This window comes from Malaclemys terrapin, chromosome 2, assembly GCF_027887155.1.
Source record: "Malaclemys terrapin pileata isolate rMalTer1 chromosome 2, rMalTer1.hap1, whole genome shotgun sequence".
Taxonomy (NCBI): Eukaryota; Metazoa; Chordata; order Testudines; family Emydidae; genus Malaclemys; species Malaclemys terrapin.
In genome coordinates this window covers 219,772,760-219,797,059 of record NC_071506.1, presented here as the reverse complement: position 1 = coordinate 219,797,059, position 24,300 = coordinate 219,772,760, and the positions used below count along the sequence as shown (strand labels likewise).

Below are 24,300 nucleotides of genomic sequence, written 5' to 3'. Positions count from 1 at the left end.
TCTGTTTAACTCCCTACAATCCTATAGAGAAACACTGGCAATCTTAGGTGTAGGCAGAACTGGGCTTCTTACTCCAGTAATGGAAATTTACAAGAGCTGGTCCTATATTCAAAAGATATCTTAGACTAGATGTTTTAATTCAGTAGCTATTGCTTTCATATACACATAGTTCTGCATTAAAAATTAATACTTGGTGTATACTTTGCCCACTTACTGTGAGACTTCTCAAGTTCTGCTAGCCCCATCCTCCTTGGTGGATTTGGCAGACAAACTTTTTAAAAGTGAATACCCCACCCCTATGGTATCAGAATTCCATGATGAGGAAGACCATCCTCTGCCTGGCTAGTGGCAGCTTTGCAACTACAGCTGTATTGGGAGAAAGTGGCAGCTGCAAATTTTTAGTAAAGTGAAATGAGCAGGTAGGAAAGTACGTTTCTGTTTGGCTAGATTTTTCTGTAAAACCCTGTTAAAAGGAAAACAGCAACTTTTGCAGGAAAAAAAAAAAAGGTAATCCAGGAGTTGCATAATGAGAAAAGCTTTGCACATTTTACATCTTCATTTTAAAAAAAAATTGTTCCTCCTAACCAAGGAACCTCCTTTTAGCTCCCACCAATACACAGAAGTCAGAATTAACCAATGGCAGCTGCCGAAGTGGACTACTACAGTTTACTCCCATCTGTGTAAGTTGTGCTGAACTGTGTTACCAGCCTGGCTAAAAATCATGTGTTACCAATCAACTTTCATACCCATTGTCTTACTGTTATTTTGACTATGTAAATAGAGCTTAATATTGGAAAAAAATGCATCTGAAGACTGAACATTGTTACTCATATACCTTATCCAGTATTTTTGGTTTGACTTGCACAGTTTAGCTGTATACTAACTCTACTTCTTTCACATGGAATTTAAAATGCCAACAGCTGGAGTCATGGCAAGAAGCTTTTTAACATTTTCTTTACCACCTCTGAGCCAGGGCATGGCTACAGTAGAGAATTTACAGCGATGCAGCTGCCCTGATGCAGCTGCGTCTCTGTAAGCTAATATAGCTTCTCTCAGCCAACGGGAGAAAGCTGTCCCATCAGCTTAACTTCTCCAGCCCCCACAAGTGGCAGAAGCTACGTCGGCGGGAGAAGCCGTCCCACTGACATAAGCGCCGACGTGAACAGCGCTATGTCAGTGTAAGTTATGTCGTTCTGGGAGGTATTTATTCACCCCCCTGAGCAATACAAGTTATGCCAGTGCAGACATAGCCTTACTGAGGGTACGTCTACAGTATGAACTTATTCTATTCAAATTTTCGGAAGCCATTTTATACATTTGGTGTTGTGTGTCCCCACTAAAATGTATGAATTCGGCGGAGTGCGTCCACAGTAACAAGACTAGCATTGACTGTCGGAGCGGTGCACTGTGGGAAGCTATCCCACAGTCCCTGTTGCCCATTGGAATAGTGGGTTAAGCTCCCAGTGCAAAAACATTCTTGCGGGTGTTTCTGGATGCGTGCTGTCACTTGCTCCTCCCTCCGTGAAAGCTACATCAGATGCCATACTGCCAGCAGATGGTGCAGTACGGTGCACTGCCTGTCTCCTGGTACTATGAATCCACTTTGCATGTCCTCGTCTTTCTATCTACTCTTTTATCTAACCATTTCCCGCCTTTTTTCAGCTACCGTGAACCGAGCAGCACAGCTTCCGCCGCAAACTCTGCTCTCCCATCGCTAGCTAATTTTTCTATGCTGTCTGTCCTGGGCTCGCGTGGAAGCTATAGAAGGCAACAATTCCCCGCCATTTTTCAGCCATCATGAACTGAACCACACAGCTTCTGCCGCAAACTCTGCTCTCCCGCTTTTGCAGCTCTAGCAAGCTTCCCAACTCCAAGAAAGCTACAGAAGACAACCATTTACCACCTTTTATCGGCCATCTTGAACTGAACAGCTCTCCTATGTTTCACGCCCTTTTTTCAGGATTACCTGTGCAGGCACCATAGCGCGGCAAGTATGGAGCCTGCTCAGATCTCCGCTGCAGTTTTGACCATTATAAATACCTCGCACATTATCCAGCAGTATGTGCAGTACCTGCAAAACTGGGCAAGGAAGCAACAACAGTGCGATTACTATACTGTTGAGGACATGGACACAGACATTCCTAGAAGCACGGCATATGGCGATTGGGAGATCATGGTGGTCTCGGGCTAGGTTCATGCCATGGAACGCTGATTCTGGTGGGACCGCATAATGTTGCAGGTCTGGGATGATTCCTAGTGGTTGCGAAACTTTCATATGCGTAGGGCCACTTTCATGGAACTTTGTGACTTGCTGTCCTCTGCCCTGAAGCGCAAAGACACCAAAATGAGAGCAGCCCTCACAGTTGAGAAGCGAGTAGCGATAGCCCTGTAGAAGCTTGCAACGTCAGACAGCTACCGGGCATCAATTTGTAGTGGGCAAATTTACTGTGGGGGCTGCTGTGATCCAAGTTGCCAGGGCAATGAAAGACCTGGTGATATCAAGGGTAGTGACTCTGGGAAATTTGCAGGTCATAGTGGATGGCTTTGTTGAAATGGGATTCCCTAACTGTGGTGGGGTGATAGACAGAACCCATATCCCTATCTTGGCACTGGAGCACCAAGCCACTGAGTACATAAACCGAAAGGGGTACTTTTCAATGCTGCTGCAAGCACTGGTGGATCACAAGGGACGTTTCACCAACATCAATGTGGGATGGCCAGGAAAGTTGCATGATGCTCACATCTTCAGGAACTCTGGTCTGTTTGAACAGCTGCAGGAAGGGACTTACTTCCCAGACCAGAAAATTACTGTTGGATGTTGAAATGCCTATGGGTATCCTCAGGGACCCAGCCCATCCCTTAATGCCATGGCTCATGAAGCCGTACACAGGCACCCTGGACAGTAGTAAGGAATAGTTCAACTATAGGCTGAGCAAGTGCAGAATGGTGGTAGACTGTGCTTTTGGATGTTTGAAAGTGCGCTGGCGCAGTTCACTGACTCAGATCTCAGCACAACCAGTATTCCAATTGTAATTGCTGCTTGTTGTGTGCTCCACAATATCTGAGAGAGTAAGTGGGAGACGTTTATGGCGGGGTGGGAGGTTGAGGCAACTCGCCTGGCGGCCAATTTCGTACAGCCAGACACCAGGGCAATTAGAAGAGTGCAGCAGGCTGCGCATCAGAGAAGCTTTGAAAGCCAGTTTCATGACTGGCCAGGGTACGGTGTGACAGTTGTGTTTGTTTCTCTTGAAGTTACCTGCCCGCCCCCCCCATATATATATGAAAGGAAATAAAGTCTAAATTGTTTAAAAACTGTTCTTTATTATTTGTTGCACAACACATTGAGAGGGTAGACTGGGGGAGGGCGGGGTATTGGGTTAGGGGGGTGGAGGAGGAGGAGGGAAGGATAAGTACAGGAACCAAATCAAAAGTTCGCATATGCCAGCTTTCTGCTGCTTGGGTGATCCTCTGGGGTTGAGTGTGTGGGTCCCCATAGCCTCCCCCCCTCTCGTGTTCTTGGGCGTCTGGGTGAGGAGGCTATGGAACTTGGGAAGGAGGGAGCACGGTTATACAGGGGCTGCAGTGGCAGTCTGTGGTCTTGCTGCCTTTCCCGCATTAGATCCACCATACAGCAGAGCATGTCAGTTTGCTCCACCACAAGCTTGATCATAGCATCCTGCCTGCTCTCAGCACGTGTGTACCTCCTCTCTTCGTGTTCCTGTAATGCTTTATGGGATTCTGCAGTTGTTTGCCTCCCCGCATTCAGCTGGGCCCTATCAGTGCGGGAGGACTGCATGAGCTCGGCGAACATGTCGTCCCAAGTTCATTTTTTCCACCTTCTAATCTGGACCACCCTCTGGGACGGAGTAGACAGGGGCTATGTTGAAACATTTGCACCTGCAGGAGGAGAAAAAGGGAGGGTAGTATTTTAAAAGATACATTTCAGAGAACAAAGGGGACACTTTTTGGTGTGAGTAAGCCATCACACACAGCCGGGCAACAGAATTCAGCTTGCAGGCAGCCTAGGGGCACGCAGGGTTCTGTTTCTTCTACGTTAATTTCAATGTTTTCAAATGGATGGGCCCCTTTTCCCATAACAAGCAATGCCTGGTGGGTTTGCCATATAAAAGGAGGGCCTGCGGGCTCTCTGGGATGATCGCTTCACACATCCCCACCCTCCCTCCCTCCCCCACACACGGCTCCAATGAGGCTCTGAGCAGGGATGAGCCCTTTAAACTAAATGTGAACAGCCCAGCGCAGCTGGGTTTCCCCACCGCATGGCTCCACTCGGGCTCTCACTCACCAGAAGTACTTTTTCAGGGTCATGGTCTGGGAGTCTGCCTTGGGAGTGGGGGGAGGGTATTGGCTCCAGCCTTAAGAATAGTTCCTGGCTAGGGCAGAAAACGGATTCCCTACTTGCCGCCTGTGCATGGTCCTCCTCCTCACTCCATGCAACTCCCTCCTTGAAGGTGTCCACAGACAGTGGTGGGGTAGTGGTGGCGTCACCTCCCATAATTGCATGCAGCTCATGGTAGAAGCAGAATGTATGGGGCTGTGACCCAGAGCGCCCATTCGCCTCCCTGGCTTTTTGGTACGCTTGCCTGAGCTCCTTGATTTTTGTATGACACTGCTATGTGTCCCTGGAGTAGCCTCTTTCCGTCATAGCACTAGAGACTTTAGCGTACATATTTGCATTCTTTTTTTGGAACGTATTTCTGTCATAACAGCCTCGTCTCCCCAACATGCGATGAGATCCAGTACTTCCTGTTCAGACCATGCTGGAGCTAGTCTGCGAATCCAGGACTCTGTGATCTCCTGTGATGGTGGACTCTGCATGGTCACCTGTGATGGTGACCAAACAGGAAATGAAATTCAAAAGTTCCCAGGGCTTTTCTTGTCCATCTGGCTAGTGCATCGGAGTTGAGAGTGTTGTCCAGAATGGTCACAAGGGAGCATTCTGGGATAGCTCCCGGAAGCCAATAACGTCAAATTACGTCCACAATACCTTTAACCTGGGATTGCAATCTTGATTTGCTGAGGTGGAGTACAGAAATCGGATTAAAGAGCCCTTTAAATCGAAAAAACCAGTTTGGTCGTGTGGATGGATTCATTTTTTTTTTTAATTAACTCGGCTAATTCCGAAATAACAGACTAGTGTAGACCAAACCTAAGGGTTTGTCTCCACTACCGTTGGGATTGACGTTGTGGTGATCAATCCACCTGGGGTCGATTTAAATCGACAGCTGATCACTCTCCCATCAACTCTAGTACTCCACCAGAATGAGAAGAGTAAGTGGAGTCTATGGGAGAGTTTCTCTCGTCGACCCTGCAGTAAGTAGCTCTAAGCTAGCATTACCTGAGTTAAGCTACTAACGTAACTCAAATTGTGTAGCTTAATCTGACTTTTCCCCATAGTGTAGACCTGCCCTTAGACTGAAACCATTGCAGTTAGAATGTAAGTTCTCTACAAGACTTTATAAAATCTAAAAGTTTTATTATACATTTCAACATTAGTAGACTACAGCTTTGTATAAGTAACAAGACAGCTGTACAAACTTGCTCACTTAAAATTGTAATCTAATCCCAAGATTTACTATAATTCAGCTCTATCAAGTGAGGGGTTACAATAAGCAGGGACTGACAAATCTAGTAATCAGTCAAATAATTCACATAGTGCTTATCTTTTTACACCAGAGATTCTCAACATGCCTTCAGATAATGGACTTCACAGTGGAGTTCAGGAATCGAAGAGTTTAAATAGAAACTATTGCTGGGTAGCAAGACTGCTTTTATAATGAACAGGCACAATAACAGTTACTCCTTACTCTATTAAATTCATGATCTTAAAGTGTTTTAGATGTATTCATCTGAGCCCTATTGAAACTCCCATGGAATCTAAATTTAAAATAGTCTATAATTATCACTGCCTACCCAAATATACAGTTAGATTTCCCTGGTACACAGGACAGAGACTGAGCAAGACATTATTCTTATGGCATAACGGTAATGTGAAATTTTGACAAGTGTCAAATTACATAGCAAATTTGTTAACTAAATGTTCTTTGCCTCAGAACTCCACAAGGGGGTGCAAAAGGGCTTCTCAACGACATCCAACAAATGCCTCATTGTATTTGGACAGAGATTCCTTTTTAACAGAACTGTGTTTAGAATCTTTTTTCTGCTTGAAAATTGGAGAGTTCAGAAAACACATATCTGTAAACGGATCTCCTCTTCTGAGCTTCCTGTCAAAATAATTTAGAAAAAAGTTATTCTTGCACAGCTTTAGATGTAACACAATGTAGTTTTCAGCTAAAAAGTTACATTTAACAATCTTACTTGAGCAATTCAAATGATAAAGGCTTTGGTGAGAACTTTAATTTCCTATCAAATAAAATCCTAAATCCACCTTCTTGTAAAAAATTTTTTAGTACATTAAACTGGACAATAAAATAAGATACTAACCCGCTGATACTTGGTTCCTTGTAATTCACATTAATAGTACATCTGCGTTTGTGGCTGGGAATTCCTATTTTTTCATCAATACATAAAAATGGATGAGAGATTCTACTTTTTGTACCAGACGATGAAGAGATGTTGGTGACATCACAGAGATGAAGACGAGATGTCTGAGAAGCCTCAGGTTTCCCTGCTGAAAGAATTGAATGGATACTTTTTTGCATTGCTATGCTACCCGTTATTTGTTACACAGTACTTATTGAGACAAGGATCAAAAGTTTTGCCCGGGGGAAAAAAAAAAAATCAATGTAGTTTTGTCTAATAAAGGGATCTATTCCCTAAATCAGAAGGAGTGTGGGGCAGACCAAATTCCTCTGTTCTCAAGAAAAACTACTGCTTTGAGAGCAGCAAAGCAAAGTTCCAACTTGACAACATCACAAAGTGCTTCAAACCTTGTCCAGGATGAACTACACCTCTACCCCAATATAACGCGACCCGATATAACACAAAGTTGGATATAACGTGGTAAAGCAGCGCTCCAGGGGGCTGGGGCTGCGCGCTCTGACGGATCAAAGCAAGTTTGATATAACGCAGTTTCACCTATAACGCGGTAAGATTTTTTGGCTCCCGGGGACAGCGTTATATCGGGGTAGAGGTGTACCTCTAAAGGAAAACAGAGAGCAATTTCATTTCCATACCCATTCAAACCTTAGCCTTAAGTGCTAGTAAACCATGTTAGTTCTGGAGACATCTATCAATTAAACCAATGATTCTCAAACTTTAGCAACCCCAGAACCCCCATTTTGATGTAAAAAATTTCAGAGACCCCCAAGCCTCCTCGCTCACCCCTTCCCTGCCCTCTTTCCTGAGGCCCCACCCCTACTCACTCCATCCCCTCTCCTTCCACCGCTCGTTCTCTCCCACCCTCACTCACTTTCACCAGGCTGGGGCAGGGGTGGAGGTGCAGGCTCTGGGAAGGGTATGGGAGAGGGTGTGGGCTCTGAGAGGGAGTCTGGTGGGGTGGGCAGGAGGGGTAAGGGCTCGGAGAGGGAGCTTAGGTGCAGGCTGGGGCAGGGGGTTGGGATGCAAGCTCCAGCCAGGCAGTGTTTACCTCAGGAAGCTCCTGAAAGCAACCAGCACATCCCTCTGGCAGCGGCTCCTAGGCAGGGGTGGGGCCAGAGAGTCTCCATGTGCTGCCCCTGCCTGCAGGCATCGCTCCTTCAGCTCCCATTGGCCACAGTTTCCGGCCAATGGGAACTGTGGAGTCAGCAAGCAGAGACTGTCTCTCCCCGTGGGGCTGCAAGGACATGCTGGCTCCTTCCGGGAGCAGCAGGGAGCCAGGGCAGGTAGGAAATCTTAGCCCTGCTGCGCTACTGGACTTTTAGTGTGCAAGAGGCGCTGGGAGGGAGGGGGAGGAGTTGATCAGAAGGGCCCAGGGGTCCACAGACCCCAGTTTGAGAAACGCTGCACTAAACTGAACTGACAACACCCCTTTATGTCACACGCTTCCAGGAGTCATCTGAAGCTATGACTTTTGGTCACAACTGACCTGAGCTGCATTTTAATCACTGTCCTAGAAAAGTAAAGGCTCCAGTGTTCTATGATTGATATTGCCAGGCATCGGACTAAAACTAGGAGTGATTTATGTATAGCAGTTACGTGTATTCTTGTCACAGAATGCTGCCTTTGGCAAATTATGAAAAGCTAAAGAATTCCACAGAAGAGATTTTTATAAAAAAAGACAACCAAAAATTAAGACGTGTCTGGAGTTTACAAGTGCCACAGGCTTCTCCAACCCTGTGCAAATATATGCAGGTACATGGTCCTCACTGATAATGCAAGCTTTCTATCCTATCTCCTAGAACTGGAAGGGACCTTGAAAGGTCATCGAGTCCAGCCCCCTGCCTTCACTAGCAGGACCAAGTACTGATTTTTGCCCCAGATCCCTAAGTGGCCCCCTCAAGGATTGAACTCACAACCCTGGGTTTAGCAGGCCAATGCTCAAACCACTGAGCTATCCCTCCCCCCCTTTATAGCCATTTATTTTTAAAACCCCACTTTGTTACCTTTATACTTGTTAAACTAGAAATTTTGCTTTATAAAGGGGTATGCCATATCTTTTAAAAATGTATCCAGTCTTGCTTTAAAACCCATAAGTATAAAGCATCCACCATTATCACTAGGGCTCTACCAAATTCACAGTCCAATTTGATCCATTCCATGATCTGCGGGTTTTAAAATTGCCAATTTCACATTTTCAGATGTTTCATTTGAAATTTCAGTGTTCTAATTGTGGGATTCCCAATCCAAAAGGGGGTCACAAAGCTGATGTGTGTGGGGGGTGTCATCGTATTACCACCCTCACTTCTGCGCTGTTGGGCTTTGAAGGAAGCAGCCGCAGAACTTCCTGCAGCTGGGGGAAATTCCCGGAGGTAGGGTGAGTCTGATCTTCCCTGTGCTGCTGGGAGCACCCCTGCTGGTGGCTCCTAGCTGCTAGTCCCAGCTGAGCTGGGGAGCGACAGGACTTCCTCTTCCTCTGCACGGCCACTCTCAGGGGGTGGGTGGGTAAAGATCAGACCCACCTTTGGGTACCTCCCCTGGCTGCACAAGTTTCGGGGCTGTGCTGCTTTCAGAGTCTAGCTCTGAAGGCAGCAGCCACGGAGCTTTCTGCAGCCGGGGAGATTTCTGGAGGTGTAGGTGGGTCTGATCTCCCCTGTGCTGCTGGGAACCTTCATAGCTGGCAGCAGCCACAGAGCTTCTTGCAGCTGGGGGAGATACCCAGAGGTGGGTCTGATCTCCCCCAAGAGAGCAGCTGTGCAGGGGAAGAAGTCGTCCTGTCCCTCCCCAGCCTGGCGGACTAGCAGCTGGAGCCCAGTGAACAGTAGGTGCTCCTGGCTGGCTCCCCTCTAATAGCTTGATTTCATGGTCTGTGACGTGTTTTTTCATGGCCATGAATTTGGTAGGGCCCTAATTATCACCATGCACCTTGTTAAACTGTTCCAATTCAGTTACCCTATTAAAACTTCACCCCTTATTTCTAATTTGAATTTGTCTAGCTGCAGCTTCCAACCATAGGCTCTTGTTATGCCTTCTTCTGATAGGTGGTTCTTTAATCTATCTGAAACTTCTTCCCCCCAGTAGGTAGGTAGACAGTGAACAAGTCACTTCAACCTTCTGTTGGATATATTAAATAGATAAAGCTTAAAGTCTTTCGGTGTAAGTCATGTTTTCCAGACTTCTAATAATTTTTAGCTCTTTTCTTAATCCTTTCCAGTTTTTAAACATCATTTTGGAAGTGTGGACACCAAAATTGAACTCAGGAGTCCACTGCTGGTCTCATTAATTCCATATTCAGAAATAATACTACCTTTCTCTCATTCTACGTGATATGTCCCTGCTAGAACAACCAAAGATCACAGCAGCCTTCTTAACTACAGCATTGCACTGGAAGCTCATGTTCTTCTGGCTATCACATGACCCCTTAATGCTTATCAGAGTCACTGCATTCTAGGATATAGTTTCCCATCATAAGTGTGACCTAGTCTTTTTTCCTAGATGGATAACCTTGCATTTGGTGGGATTAACACACGTTCAAATGAGCCCACCTTACCAAGCAATTGAGATCACTCTGCATAATTGACCCATCCCCCTCATTATTTACCACTTCACCAACTTGTGTGTCATCTGCAAATTTTACCACCAATGATCTTATTCTTCTTTCAGATCATCCATACAGACATTGAACGACAGTGGGCCAATAACATATTGCCATGGAAAACTATTAGCAATGCTCCCTTTGGATGATGATTTGCCAGTTACAATTACATTTTGAGACCTAGCAATTAATATAAATTACCTGATTTTGTATATAGTACTAATTTTTAATCAGAATGTCACACAGGACTACATAAAATGGCTTACAGAAGTCTTAAGTATATTATATCAAAGATACCTTTATCAATAAGTTTGTAAACTCATTGAAAATATCAAGTTTGTTTTATGGCAAACAGGCCCTGTCACACCATGTTGCTTGGCGTTAGTTATGTTACCATTCTTTACTAATTGCATTCCATATTAGCCTTTCCATGACTTTGCCCAGGATCAACGTCAGGTTAACCTACCCAGGTCATCCCTTTAATTCTTTTTAAATATTGACACGTTTGCCTGTTTCTCTGGCACTTCCACAGTAAGCAACGATTTGTTAAAAATCAACATCGGGGGTTTTAGAACTTCAACTTCAACAGGATACTTGCAATCAAACTGATCATACAGCACCAACTACTAACTGATGTGGGGGCATTCAAGAGCATTACCTTTAAAAAAGAATAATGGAACTTCAGGGATTTTTGTTTTGTGGTTGTACAGCACCTAACACAATTGAGTCAGTGACCAGAGCTCATAGGTGCTACAGTGACATAAACTAGTCAGAGATGGCAAGAAGCAAGCAACAAAAAAATAAAACCCAAACAAACAAAAGTACCTTTAGCAAAATTGCAATATATATTTCCAGAGGAAGAATTCTTATCTACTTTTGGTAGAGTATCCATAGTACATAGAAGAGAATGTGATTTTACTTCATCTAATTTCATCACAGTTCTTGACTGAATGTTGATTTTCCTGATCATGGAGGTACTATCCACTGGAGTATTTTCAACAGTGCCTGCAATTTTAAACAGATTTTTAGAACCACCACTGGGTTGTGCACTTTATCAGTTTTTTATATGGAAAATTTGACAGTACACATATTCCCCCACATATTCCCCCTCAGTAAAGTATGTAAAATATTACATTGTTTATGTATAAAATTAGAATACAATTTTTCATGCATTTAGATTAACTGTTATAAGGGAAGCTGCAATGAGTAAAGGGGGACACTAAATTTAGTGTAGTCAATTTAAAAAAAAGGAATTTCAGCTACTATACCCTACTCTGGAATCTCCCTGTTAATTTGAGTTTGACAATACTGTCAAAGAAAGTAAAAAAAAAAAAAAAATAAGTGCCCCAAAATTTCCTTAATGAAGTCAAGATTGCTTAGTAGTGCCTTGTGCCTGTCCCAAACCTCAAGTCATCTACACTCTGAAAGCAAGGAAATACAAAGTTAAAGTAAATGACACCCCTGAAACGTAACCCTAACTCTGCTGTCCCTGAGAGATGCCCCAACATGCCAACAACACAATCCTTTGTATCCCCCTTGTTCCAGCCCAAGACCAACCTCTTAATCCCCTTCCCTACCATCCATTCCCACTTATCCCATCTTCCCTTAATGCCACAGTCCTGCTCCACTTCCCCTTCAACATGTTCTTCCTTACTCCAGAACCCCCCTATAGTCCCTAGATCTGCACCAAAAAAGTTATGAGAATCTGGAAATGTTATGAGCTGTTCATATTAGAGGAGCTGTGTATAAGGAACCTCTTTACCAAGCAACCCTGCAGCTGCTTTCCTTTAATCACACTCAGTTCCATTGGCCATGATGATTACATTACGCTAACTGCTTATTGTAATCTTTCATATTACCTCAATTTAATTAATGCTAATTTCCTTGACAATACTTCTAAAGTAAAATCACAGTCCACATGTGGCTTTTAGAGCACTTTAAAATATCACTCAAAACAGAAATTTTGGTCTCATGGCAAAATTTCCAAAAAGAGCCCCTGCAGAATGAGGCAGTGAGCAAGGAACATACACAACCCACATTCTCTAAAGGCTGCCAAGGGTAGGGTTCTCAGTGCTTGGGTATAGCTATGGTTCAATGATCACAGCATGTCTCCTTGAGCCACTCAATTACTGTGACAATAGTCTGCCTGGAAATTTTTTGATTGGTGGTAAAGGTTTAGTCTTCTTGCACATGCATGTTTTATTCTCTTTGTTTCGAGCTAATCACACTCGAACTCAGAATTCCTAGCTTAATTTTGAATATCTTCAGTATAACCCACCCAAAGGACACTGCGTGCCATGCAATAACTGAGATAAATCCTGAGTGGCTAAACTCAGTTTGGGGATGATTAGAGCCATAGTTTGAGGAGCCTTATGTGTGTGCAAAAAATATTAGAACCAGGGTGATTTTTAAAAATGCTTTAAGAAGGGGAGGGGGGATTCTGTATCTCAGGAACCCCTTGCTCAAATGACTTCAAATCTGGACCACTAACCCTACCCTGCACCCAAATGAGGCAGAATAAATTTCAAGAGAATCCAAGTAAGTAAGTGGATTTTAGCATTTAGTAGAGTCCTCTTTTAAACAGAAAACAACATGCACATTTAAGTGAAACCAGAGCTATTGCTCTCCTGTAATTGAAAGATACTGTAATTACTCTATTATAGTAACAATAGTAGGTAAAGAAAGAATTTTTTATAAGCTGATGGTATCCTGTTAAGGTCTTAATTTTCTATTAAAAAATATTGCCTCCTGATTTCCCTCATCCCCAAAACGCCTTCAAATACATTTGATTTGGGGAAAATTAAGTGCCACCGAGAAATGCATTAACTCAGTTTAAAAGGAAATTAAGAAAGTGCACGTTAAAACTACAACTTATCCCATGGGAGAAATGTTGACATTTACAAAAATGCATCATATGAAATTTATTTCAATAACTTAATAGTTTTAAATGCTTTTAAAAATTTAGCTTGTTTAATTGACTAAAACAGTGATAAACCACTACTATATATAAAAAAAAAATTGCAAAATGCTTTCCAGAAAGGTCACTTACTGATAGATTTTTCATTTGATGTAGTATTCTTAGTCTCTTTTTCATTACTGGTTTTCTGTTGCTGGTACACCACAGATCTTTTAGATCGTGGTCTTATATGGACTGGACTTCCATCATTTTTGCACTGTGAGCTCTTCCTGTATTTTGATTTACTCCTGTAAGGCACATACAGGCTGTCATCAGAATTCTCTTCTGAATCACTTGCTTCACTGCTGTGTGTTTTGGATTCAGATGTATCCTTTCTTTCATCCACGTCACGGTCACAATCATTCATCTTGTTTTGTCGGAAAGGTGTGATATGGACATTCTCCTCAAACTGAAAATCATAAGCTTTATTGGAGCCAACTGATAAATCCAGTTTCGCTTTGGAAGTTTGTTCTGCCTGGCTTCTCTGTCTTTTTGATCTTGTTCTGGAAGTCTTTTTACTTCCTTCCAATTTTCCTTTTTGTACTTTCTCTCTTCTTGTTTGAGAGTCTTCTCTGCTTTTAAGCTGAATTTGTTTAAGTTTAGGTTCTGCAACTGAGCAGTTCAATTCAGTCAATGTATCTGCCTGATCCAACATTGGCTTCATGTTTATCTTATTTTCATTCAGTTGAGAAAGATTTGGCTCTATATTTTCTATATTACCTTTCTCTAGACTTCCCTCAAGTCTAGTTTCATCCTGTTTACAAAATTCTCTGGTCAAATAAGCCCTTTCTGAATGGTCTAGATTATGCACATGAATTTTCCTGTTTGAACAGTGATGCCTGGTAGATACAGTTTTTGGTAAGGTATTACCAACTTGCCTATCCTCTTCATCTAAAAGAGTATTTTCCAGGTTGGCCTCTAGGTTGTCCAGATGAAAATCAGATCTTTGTCCTTCTGAATAAAGAAGATGATACATGTCAAATTAAATGTTATTGGACCTGGAGGTGTTTAATTTGTTGGCAATTTTAGGCTTTTAACAAAGATGAACAATCTTAGAATTTTCTACAGGCAAGTATGAACCATGACATAAGGGACAACCAAAGTAATCCCTTGAACACAGCCTCAAAAAAGTAATTCATAGCTGGACTTTATTTATATATATATATATATATATATATATATATATATATATATATATATATATATATATAAATGCCTTTTGTCTGGTGAAAAAAGTTTCCCTGGAACCTAACCCCCCCATTTACATTAATTCTTATGGGGAAATTGGATTCATTTAACATCGTTTTGCTTAAAGTAGCATTTTTCAGGAACATAACTATAACGTTAAGCGAGGAGTTACTGTATATGACCTGAGCAGCATACCAGTTTAACTGTACCCAATCAGGATCAGAATTTTGCAAGAGAAAAATCAGAAGCAGGAAAAGAATGATGATGATTTAAGGAATCACTTTCAAAATCCTTAATTATGTTTTGAAAGTTACTTTCATCTGCTACTTCAATTTTAGGAGGACGAACCATCGCTAGTTGAACCTGGGTTTAGTTACCTGTGTTTGTTGCCATTTTCTTAACTGAAGTGGTATTTTTAAAGGTCTGCCAGGAATCTGACATAGAATAAGATGCATTGTTTGTATCAGTATTATTCTCTATTTCATTTCCAAGCATTTCGCCTTCTAGGCTAGCATCTGCAACAAGAACACGTGTAGGAAGTCCCCTAGGAACAAGAGTTGGAGTTTATGTATTAATCATACATTTTAAGATAATTAATTTTATTTGATTATTTTAGCAGCTTCCTCCCCTTAATTCCTACTACAAAGATATTTTGTAACAATCTGAAAAAGTATTTCCCACTGCAATTCTGTATGAAACACCAACCCTCTAGTTTGAGAACTACATCAAGGAGGTATGTCTTTGAATTTAAAATTAAACTCTTGCACATTCTTTAACTTGAAAGTTTTAAGTCCATTTCTACCATCGTATTCTGCTACCAATATGAGAATTTATCTACTTATAAAAGTGATGAGTTTTTTACAATGACTAACACTGACAAAATGTATCTTTATCTCTAGAAAATGCTTCTGGAAGAGTGGTAACTGGAGTTCGAGTGCTAACTTGGTGATATGTACAGGACTGTGGGTAACTTCATTCTAAAGTCTATTTGTAAACATTTCAGATTGCTCTTGAAAACCTGACTGCTGCATCTTTTCACACTACTATGTCTAATGAACAATTTCTTAAATTGAAATTATTTTTTGTGGATGAAGGAGAAAGGAGATCTGTTGAAATATAATAAAGATGTAATTATGAACTGGTCTAGTAGTACGTTATGTTGCTATGTAGGGATTCAGGTAGAGTTTCTGAGCTCATGTCGTGCCCTGGGATAACAGATATTGAGTACATTTAGAAGCAGTAGACCTTCTCCCAAGAGCTAAGTGTTGAGCAGAGCAAATGCTTCTAGATGTTCCAAGAGTAGTTTTCCTCAGATCTGGATTTTTGGGGGTGGGAATAGGAAAATTTGGGGCAGATGGTTTTTGGAGAGAAAATCCACTGAGCATCCTGGAAAGACTCCCCACCTCCACAAAAAAGTGACATTTTCATTGGCCAAACATATAAACAGGACTCCAAAAACCAAGATTTTGCTTAAAAACAGGCATTAATGGCAATGTACAGATACATTCTGTCAAACATCACTGCTTATCCCTCATCATTATTTCATGAGCAAACAGAAGGATGCTGATAAGTAGTTACTATAGTAGGCTTTACAAAGAAAAATTAATGCATTAAAAAAAAGCACTTACAGAGAACCAGCTTGTCTTAAAATACTGGAGTCGTCATCTTCAAGAACTGAGGGATACATCCTCTTGTTCTGTAGTCAGAACAAATCATACTGTGATGAAGTGGTAATATATAGATTGTTACAAAACTCTAGCAGACCTATGAGTTAAAGGAACACCTCGACCTTGAAAAATCACATTTCTGCCTGAAAATGTTGTACATATAGTTACATGTAACACACATTACTATAATTCATAGACATGAGTGTAACACACATTACTATAATTCATAGACATGAGCATAGAATTCCCGGTTTCTTTACTTTGCATATTTGACAGCTTTTTGTGGATGATTAGTTTCACTGTTTCTCTCTTGTTGAAAAAAACTCAGACCTCAAACAGAGAAGCCTTTAATTTTTTTTATAAGAACTTTAAAAAAAATTAGGATACATGATTTAAAAGATACTAGAATATCAAAATTAATTCTGAAAAAATTATGTTTGTGTTCTTTTAAGACAGAATTTTCTTTTTGATTATAAATTCGGTTTAATACTGTGCCATCTTTTACAAACCGCCTTTGTTAAAGCTTGTTATACAAGCTGTCAGCCTAGAAGTGTATATTTTTAAACAACAAATAGCTTAATGTTAAATGGTATTTTAGTAATCAAGTAATTAGAACAAATGATGACTGATTTCAATGTTTTTCCTTCCAGCTTTTGGACAACAGGAAAGCTACAAACATAATGGGCCAAATGTGGCACTAGATTTTTTAAACAGATCATGCCTTTAGGATGTTTGTGGAGGGAAAGTGATGAAGAATTTGTCATAAAAAAGAAACTAAACTGTCAAAAATTGCGAATTCAGATGGGCAAGTTTTCAAAGTTGGTGACAGGCACCCATGAGGGGAAAAAAAATAGTGTGCATATCGTCTGTGCCTATATACTTTTTCTGAAACTGGAAATCAGATAAATATCTATGCATGCACCAAGGTTTTGTAGCATACATGCTGCATCTCACTTGGAAAATTTAACTGAAAGTTTAAAATTTACCTAACAAGAGAAAATTTTCTGAGAATGAAGATTTAGAAAAACTAGAATCCAAAGAGATGTGCAGTATCCCTCCACATAACAATTTTAGAAATGTCAAACTAAAAACGTGGGAGTAAGATCTTGACTGCTATGTTATTGTAATAGTTTGTAGCTCTATAAACTTGTAAAAAACAGTCATAACAGATTGCCATCCATTTTTAATAGCGGTTCATATCCTTTTGGATAATAGAATTTAAGTATTTGGCAAAATCTCTCTTAAAATGGGCTAAAGGGAGAAAACACACTGAATATGCATTAAAATATGCATATAACAGTCTTAAGTAATTGCATATCTTTATTTACTGTACTTCCATATCACCTTATCCTCTGCACCGTTTCTCTTTGGAAAGGATTTTGAGATCTACAAGTGAAAAGGACTGATAAAGAGTTAAGAATTATTACAGCTCTACCCCAATATAACGCTGTCCTCAGGAGCCAAAAAATCTTACCGCGTTATAGGTGAAACCATGTTATATCGAATTTGCTTTGATCCGCCAGAGTGCGCAGCCCTGCCCCCCCGGAGCACTGCTTTACCGCATTATATCCGAATTCGCGTTATATTGGGTCGCGTTATACCGGGGTAGAGGTATATTTTGTCTGTAGACTATAACAGCGTTTAAAAGAGAACTGGATAAATTCATGGTGGTTAAGTCCATTAATGGCTATTAGCCAGGATGGGTAAGGAATGGCGTCCCTAGCCTCTGTTTGTCAAAGGATGGAGATGGATGGCAGGAGAGAGATCACTTGATCATTGCCTGTTAGGTTCACTCCCTCTGGGGCACCTGGCATTGGCCACTGTCGGTAGATAGGATACTGGGCTAGATGGACCTTTGGTCTGACCCAGTACGGCCGTTCTTATGATAAGTTCTGCCTCATATCTACAATTACACTGTACGTGCCGCAGGACAATGACTGTCTAACTTATCTGTCTAAAAAACACCTAACATCCTGTGGGTGTTGAATTAATAAGGGGTGGGATTTTTGTAAGCACCAAAAGTGACTTAGGAACACAGGTCCCCCTGAAAGCTAATGGAACTTATGCAAAGTCACTTTTAAAAAACCTATCCAAGAACCAAAAAACTACAATGCACAAAAATACATGCAAATCTAAGAAAAATACAGGCTGGACTTACAAGATCAGTGGAACACAAATCCTGAGCTGGACCAAGAAGATCAGCTGTATCGAGTAGGTTTTTAGCAACTTTTGAAACAATCTTGCTCAAGATCAACAATCTGGTCTAATGGAAGGAGAAGAGCAAACAATTTCACACTAATTCATTCAAAATAAGCAATGTAGCACTCTCTCTTGTACTATTAGGTTACTTCTCTCTTTTTTAAGTGTACCATGTGTACTATGCTAAACAAAGAAAAGAGAAAATAACCAAACAGAAGATAATCAGTTGCAGCTTGCAGAAGAGTAAATTTTTTTTCATGCAAAAAAATTAGTTTCACAGTATTTTCACTGAAAACCCCAAATCAAAATATTTTCACAGGGGGAAAAAAAATGTCCTGACTTGCTCTATTAATGCTGGTGCTAAGGTAAGTAAACAAGACTTTTATAAATATGTATGAAGTTGAATAGTTTTAAAAGGGGTGGGGAAAACAGAAAAGTAAAGATATTTAGACAGCTACGAAATACCTGAAACCATTATAACAATTAGAGCTGCCTGAAAGTGAATTTCTGGTTTGGGAGAAATGTAGACATTTTTAATTGCTTTTTTTCTGGTTTTCTTTGGAACAAAATTTTCTTTTTGAAATGTCCACAAACTAGAAATTTAAAAAAACATTTCATTTTAGAAACACCAATACATATGGTGGTTCTGAAACAGAGTATGTTCCTGGAACCCAGGGCCTGCTGCCTGAAATTGACATGATTCTTGTTGTTTTCACCTTGCTGGTAAAACTAACAAGAACAGTTTCAGTCAACATCTCCCGGAGTCCGCTGATCTGGGGCAGCCCTACCATGAAGTCCAGGGTTTCCAAATTCCTGGGCCAGCTAGAGAATTTGGAAGCGGTGGGGTTGCCTGGCCAGAGCAGTCCACACGCCACAGCAGTCCCAGAGCTGTGGACCATGGAAGCTAGTCCCAGGACTTCCAAGCTCCATCACAGATAGCCTTGAAATCCTGGCATGGCATGCTGCCTTGGAACTTTGGACCCTAGAAACTTGAGATCCCCAACGGTGGGGCAGCCCACATTGGTGGGGCTCCCTTGGAGCCACAGATCCTGGAAGTCGTTAGGTCCATGACCCTTGGACAGTCTGCATGGCAAGGCTGACCTGGAGCTGTGGATCTTCTAGAAACCCTGGGGCAGTCCACATGACAGGACTGCCACAGACCGCATCCCGCTAAGCTGGGTTCCATTGGAACTCTGCCTGTGATTTGATGGAAGTTCACTGAAACTGTACCATATTTGCAAACCTTTTGTGTTCAAGAAATCGGTGTTTTCCAATTGAATTGTTTTGTCAGAAGTTTTCTAACAACAATGGCTAAGGATACAATTTAGTCACAGAGGTCACAGATTCACCTCCATGACTTCTTCGATTTCAGCCCCTGCTATGGCCACCAGCTGTTGTGGCTGGAGCTGTCAGCCCCCACGGGTTATTTTTAGTAAAAGTCACGGACGTCCATGAATTTTTGATTATTGCCCGCAACCTGTCCATGACTTTTACTAAAAATAACTGAGACAAAATCTTAACCTTAACAATAGTTTTTGATAACTCATTCAAATTGAGTTAGATGTGTAAAACCAGCTCATAGATTATGGTGACTTGGCTAACTTTCAAACAGGGGTGATAAACAACGTATCAAAGTGTGGAAAGAGATGAGAGAGAAATATCAAAAGGATGGGTTACCTTTAATTGGAGTTGCAGGGTGCTAAGCACTTCTGAAAAAGTTGGGCCATTTATATAGGTGCCTAAATAAGGATTTATGAACCTAATTTCAGGCACCTATTTTTGAAAATCCTGACCTTAGTTTTTGAAATCCTTTCACAGATGTACACACTTTGGAGCCAGATTCTATCTAATAAATAAATGTGGTTCCAACTGATTTTAACTGGAGTCCTTCACAGTGGGCACAATTCAGCCTTTCAAAGTTCAACCTATTTCTTACTAGAATAAAGATGTCATTGCAATGAAAATACCTCAACAGGTTCTTTCGCTTGCTGTGAGCTAAGTTTTCTTTGTAAAACAAATATCTGAAACTTCAGAGACTGATACTCTTTCTTTAAATGCAGAATGATATCTTGGGCTTCTTTCATTTTGGCTTTTTCCTCTTGCAAAGCTAGAGCTAGTGCGCGATTGTTTGCTTGCAAGCTTTTCAGCTGCACCGAACTGTTGGCTGTAAGAAAATAAACAATACTTAGAAATGATAAAAACCAAGCTTATGGAAAAATTGTGAAACAAAATATTAAAGAATCTTACTTGCTATTTTGCATGTTATAGGCAAGACCTGGTTTGTTTTACCCAACTTTGCCCATTTTTGATTTCTTTTCTCTTTCATTCGTTCTTTTATATTGTCCAGACTGTCCTTAAAGGACCTTTTCAAGCATTTTTCTCCACCCATCTTCTACCTAAGGAAAGGTACGTGCAAAGAACTGATTACAATATTTCAGAATATGTACTTGCAAGCAGCGGTTTATGACGTCCTGCACTACGAAAAAATCCATTCTAGCTGAATCAGTTTTACAAATGAGTTCAGATAATAGATTCCTCACCACAGACACAGCTATATTTATAAGATGTGAGATTTAGCACTGTTATTAAGATCTAAATATAGTTAGCAGACTTTAGGAGATACTTGAAAAACAGTGACTTTTAGTTTCACTATCAGTTGCTTGATTGAACTGGAACTTTCCATCTGAAAAATGTTGTGCCTATTATTGCTACAAATAGTAGCCTGAGAGTACTAGAGAGAGGTTTTTTTGTTTGTTTGTTTTTTTACACTTTTTGCATTTGACAGCAATAAGAATGGCCATACTGGGTCAGAAGCAAGGTCCATCTAGCCCAGTATCCTGTCTTCGCCACAATTAAACACCTGCAGCTGGTCCAGGTCAGCTAAATTCAGGTTTGAGCTCAGGCTAAGGCAGTGGTCCCCAAACTGTGGAGCACAGAGGAACATTCAGTGGAGAGACAGAGAGGGCCAGGGGAGCCCAGGCCAGCCCGCACAGGGGGTAGGGAGGGAGCACCTCCCAGCCCCGCTCTGCCCCCAGCTCCTGGCCATAGTTCCGCTCCTGGCCTCACCCCCAGCCTCTGGCTCTGCACCCGACTGTGTCACTGCGGCTCTGCTGTCAGCCACAGTCCCAACCTCAGCCTCCAGCCCTGAGTGCAGCTTCACTCCCGGCCCCAACCTCAGGTTGCAGCCCTGCTGTCAGCCCTGGCTCCTGACTGCAGCTCCTGGGGGTGGGGGACGCAGACAGATCACATTACAGGTAAGGGGGGGAGCACAGTGTAAAAAGTTTGGAGACCATTGGGCTAAGGGGTTGTTTAACTGTAGTGTAAATGTTCAGGACTGAGACCCTCCCCCCTCACAGGTACCCTGGGGATACATCTATATTGGAAAAAACCCACTGGCTGTCAGCTTCAGACACTGGGTCTACGGACTTTGGCTCAGGCTATGGCACTAAAAATAGCAGTGTAGACATTCCTGCTTGGCCTCCAAAACCCAGCAAAGTGAATGGGTCTGAGGGCCGAGCTGGAACAACAACCTTGCTATTTTTAGCACCAAAGTGCAAACCCAAGACTGTTGACCTGGGCTCTAGACTCTCTGCTGGGGCAAGGTTTTTTTATTTTTATTTTTTTTCTTCCAGTGTAGATGTACCCCTAAAAGAGAGTGGTAGAGTAAAACTGAAAAAGCAGCATATGGCTCTGTGCACTGAAAGGAGGAGTGTGCTTATGATCAGTGAAGCGGAGCATATTTGGTGGTGGTCTTGGGAGAGAGGAGGAAAACCTTGAATTTCTTATTTAAAAATGAGGGCAAGCTAGTACAAGTGCATGATAAGAAAATTTATTTTTTCAAAAATGAGTCAATTAAAATGCATTGACAGTGCCTCTTCATGCATGAGAGTGCAACATGCAGTGGGGAAGGAGGTCAGAGGAGCAGCTACCAGCTTTGGTTGATTTTCTCTAAAGGGTATAGCTACACTGTATCCTAAACCCAGTCTGTGGGACCCAGGCTTGCAGAGTTTGTTTCCAAGCCCACGCTTGAGTGTCCACATTGCATTGTACACCTGGGTTCACGATTGCTGGACCTGGGTCTCACAACCATGCTAATGCATCCATCCCGCATTACACAGACCTTCTCACTCTGGGCTGCAGCGAGACCTGCCACCACACGCTGCAAAATGACAGGGCTTGGATCCGAGTCACGCAGGGGCACTCAGGCTCTGCCCCTCCGCCCCAGTAGAGTGCGAAGACCCCAGGTCAGCTTGATGTGTGTGGAAGGAGGGGACTTGGGCTAGTGGGAGCCGGGCTCAGTGCGCAGCGCCGGATATCCACCCCCAAAGCTAGAGAGGAGCCTGGAGTCCCGTGAAGCAGCCGCCGTGTATCGAAGAGGGGCTCGGAGCGCAGGGCCCCTCCCTTCTCGGGGCAGCCCCGGACGAGACCAAACGCTGGACAACTGGCGCACGCCGCAAGCGAAGCCGTGAGCGCCCGTCACGGCCTGTCCCGGCTGCGCCCCGACTTCCCACGCGCTCCCGGGGCCAGGCGTTAGGGCGGGACACGCTACGGCTCCGCGCCCGGGCCGAGTTTAACCCGCCCCCCACGGGCCCGGGCAGAGACTAGAGCGTCGGCCTGCCCATGGGGTTACAGGAAGCGAATCCCTGGGCCGCCGGCCCTCCCCCATCGGGCCCCATCCACCGGCCCTTCCCCCGCATACCGGGCACCCCCACCCGCTCGGCCCGCGCAGCAGCAGCAGCACCACTGACCCCGGCCCGCACCCGTGTGGCACCGGCCGCCGCCTCTTGCTCACTCGCGCGCGCGCTCCTGTTTATCTCCGAATCTGACCTCAACGGACTCCGGCGCTTAGACCGTTGGCTCCTGCCTCGCTTCCGGAATCTTCCTAGTTCGAAATTCTCCGCTTCCTCCGCCCATTGGCTGGACAAGCTATGCGTGACGTCATCGCGCAACCGGGTGCGGCGAACGTGCCAATGTTGCTGTTATCATCCGGGTTCTCGTGCTCGGTTGCCGTCGCCTCTTGGTGCGCCTCCCCATTAAGTACGGCCTCCTCGGCGCTCCCAAGAGCCTCGCTGCCACTGCTACGTACGTGATACGTTGGAATCCCGGCGCAGCTGTGGTCGGCGGTTCAAGGTGGCTGCCCCTGTGTCAAGGCCCTGGCACCAGCAGCTACTCACAGAGCCTAGCCCGCAGGTGGCTCACTAGCTCCTGCCCTGTCCCCTCAGCACTTAGCCCTGCCCTGCGTGCCCCCTTCAGACCCTCCCTGCCCTGTCCCCTCAGCACTTAGCCCTGCCCTGCGTGCCCCCTTCAGACCCTCCCTGCCCTGTCCCCTCAGCACTTAGCCCTGCCCTGCCCTGCGTGCCCCCCTTCAGACCCTCCCTGCCCTGTCCCCTCAGCACTTAGCCCTGCCCTGCCCTGCGTGCCCCCTTCAGACCCTCCCTGCCCTGTCCCCTCAGCACTTAGCCCTGCCCTGCCCTGCGTGCCCCCTTCAGACCCTCCCTGCCCTGTCCCCTCAGCACTTAGCCCTGCCCTGCGTGCCCCCCTTCAGACCCGCCCTGCCCTGTCCCCTCAGCACTTAGCCCTGCCCTGCCCTGCGTCCCCCCTTCAGACCCTCCCTGCCCTGTCCCCTCAGCACTTAGCCCTGCCCTGCGTGCCCCCCTTCAGACCCGCCCTGCCCTGTCCCCTCAGCACTTAGCCCTGCCCTGCCCTGCGTCCCCCCTTCAGACCCTCCCTGCCCTGTCCCCTCAGCACTTAGCCCTGCCCTGCCCTGCGTGCCCCCCTTCAGACCCTTTCTGCCCTGCTCTCTCTCCAAATCGTCCCTGCCCTGCACCTCTCCAGACCCTCCCTGTCCCCCCTACGATCTCTCCAAATTCTCCCTGCCCCCACACTACCCAGCCCTGGTCTGCACCCCTCCAGACCCTCCCTGCCCTGCACCTTCAGTACCCAGCCCTGGTCTGCCCTGCACTCCTCCAGACCCTCCCTGTCCTGCCCCGCTCTCTCTCCAAATCCTCTCTGCCCTGCCCCCACGGTACCCAGCCCTGGTCTGCACAGTTCCAGATCCTCCCTGCCCTGCAGGCTCCGTACCCAGCCCTGCCCTGTATCCCTCCTGACCCTCTCTGCCCTGTCCCCAGTCCTACCCTGCACCCCGCCAGACCTTCCCTGCCCTGCCTCCAGCTCAGCCC

General features: G+C 43.9%; 1 protein-coding gene across 4 annotated transcripts; it reads right to left on the bottom strand.

Moving 5' to 3' along the window:
- Positions 1-3,335: 3,335 nt before the first annotated feature.
- Positions 3,336-23,253, bottom strand: SGO1 (shugoshin 1). Of its 4 annotated transcripts, none has more exons than XR_008443994.1 (11): positions 22,949-23,253; positions 20,369-20,517; positions 20,089-20,285; positions 18,081-18,185; positions 15,884-15,951; positions 14,633-14,799; positions 13,161-14,021; positions 10,937-11,116; positions 6,463-6,646; positions 4,304-6,242; positions 3,336-3,897 (listed from the first exon to the last, which is right to left on the bottom strand). XR_008443994.1 is itself a non-coding variant. In XM_054019988.1 (10 exons), the coding sequence occupies exons 2-10, from the start codon at positions 20,508-20,510 to the stop codon at positions 6,101-6,103; spliced, it is 2,049 nt and encodes a 682-aa protein (XP_053875963.1). In that variant the 5' UTR covers positions 20,511-20,517; positions 22,949-23,250; the 3' UTR covers positions 4,230-6,100. The 4 variants fall into 4 exon arrangements, 1 of the variants encoding a protein (XP_053875963.1); XR_008443992.1 differs by having other exon boundaries at positions 6,463-6,649; positions 22,949-23,250; XR_008443993.1 differs by having other exon boundaries at positions 6,463-6,649; positions 22,870-22,954.
- Positions 23,254-24,300: the final 1,047 nt, after the last annotated feature.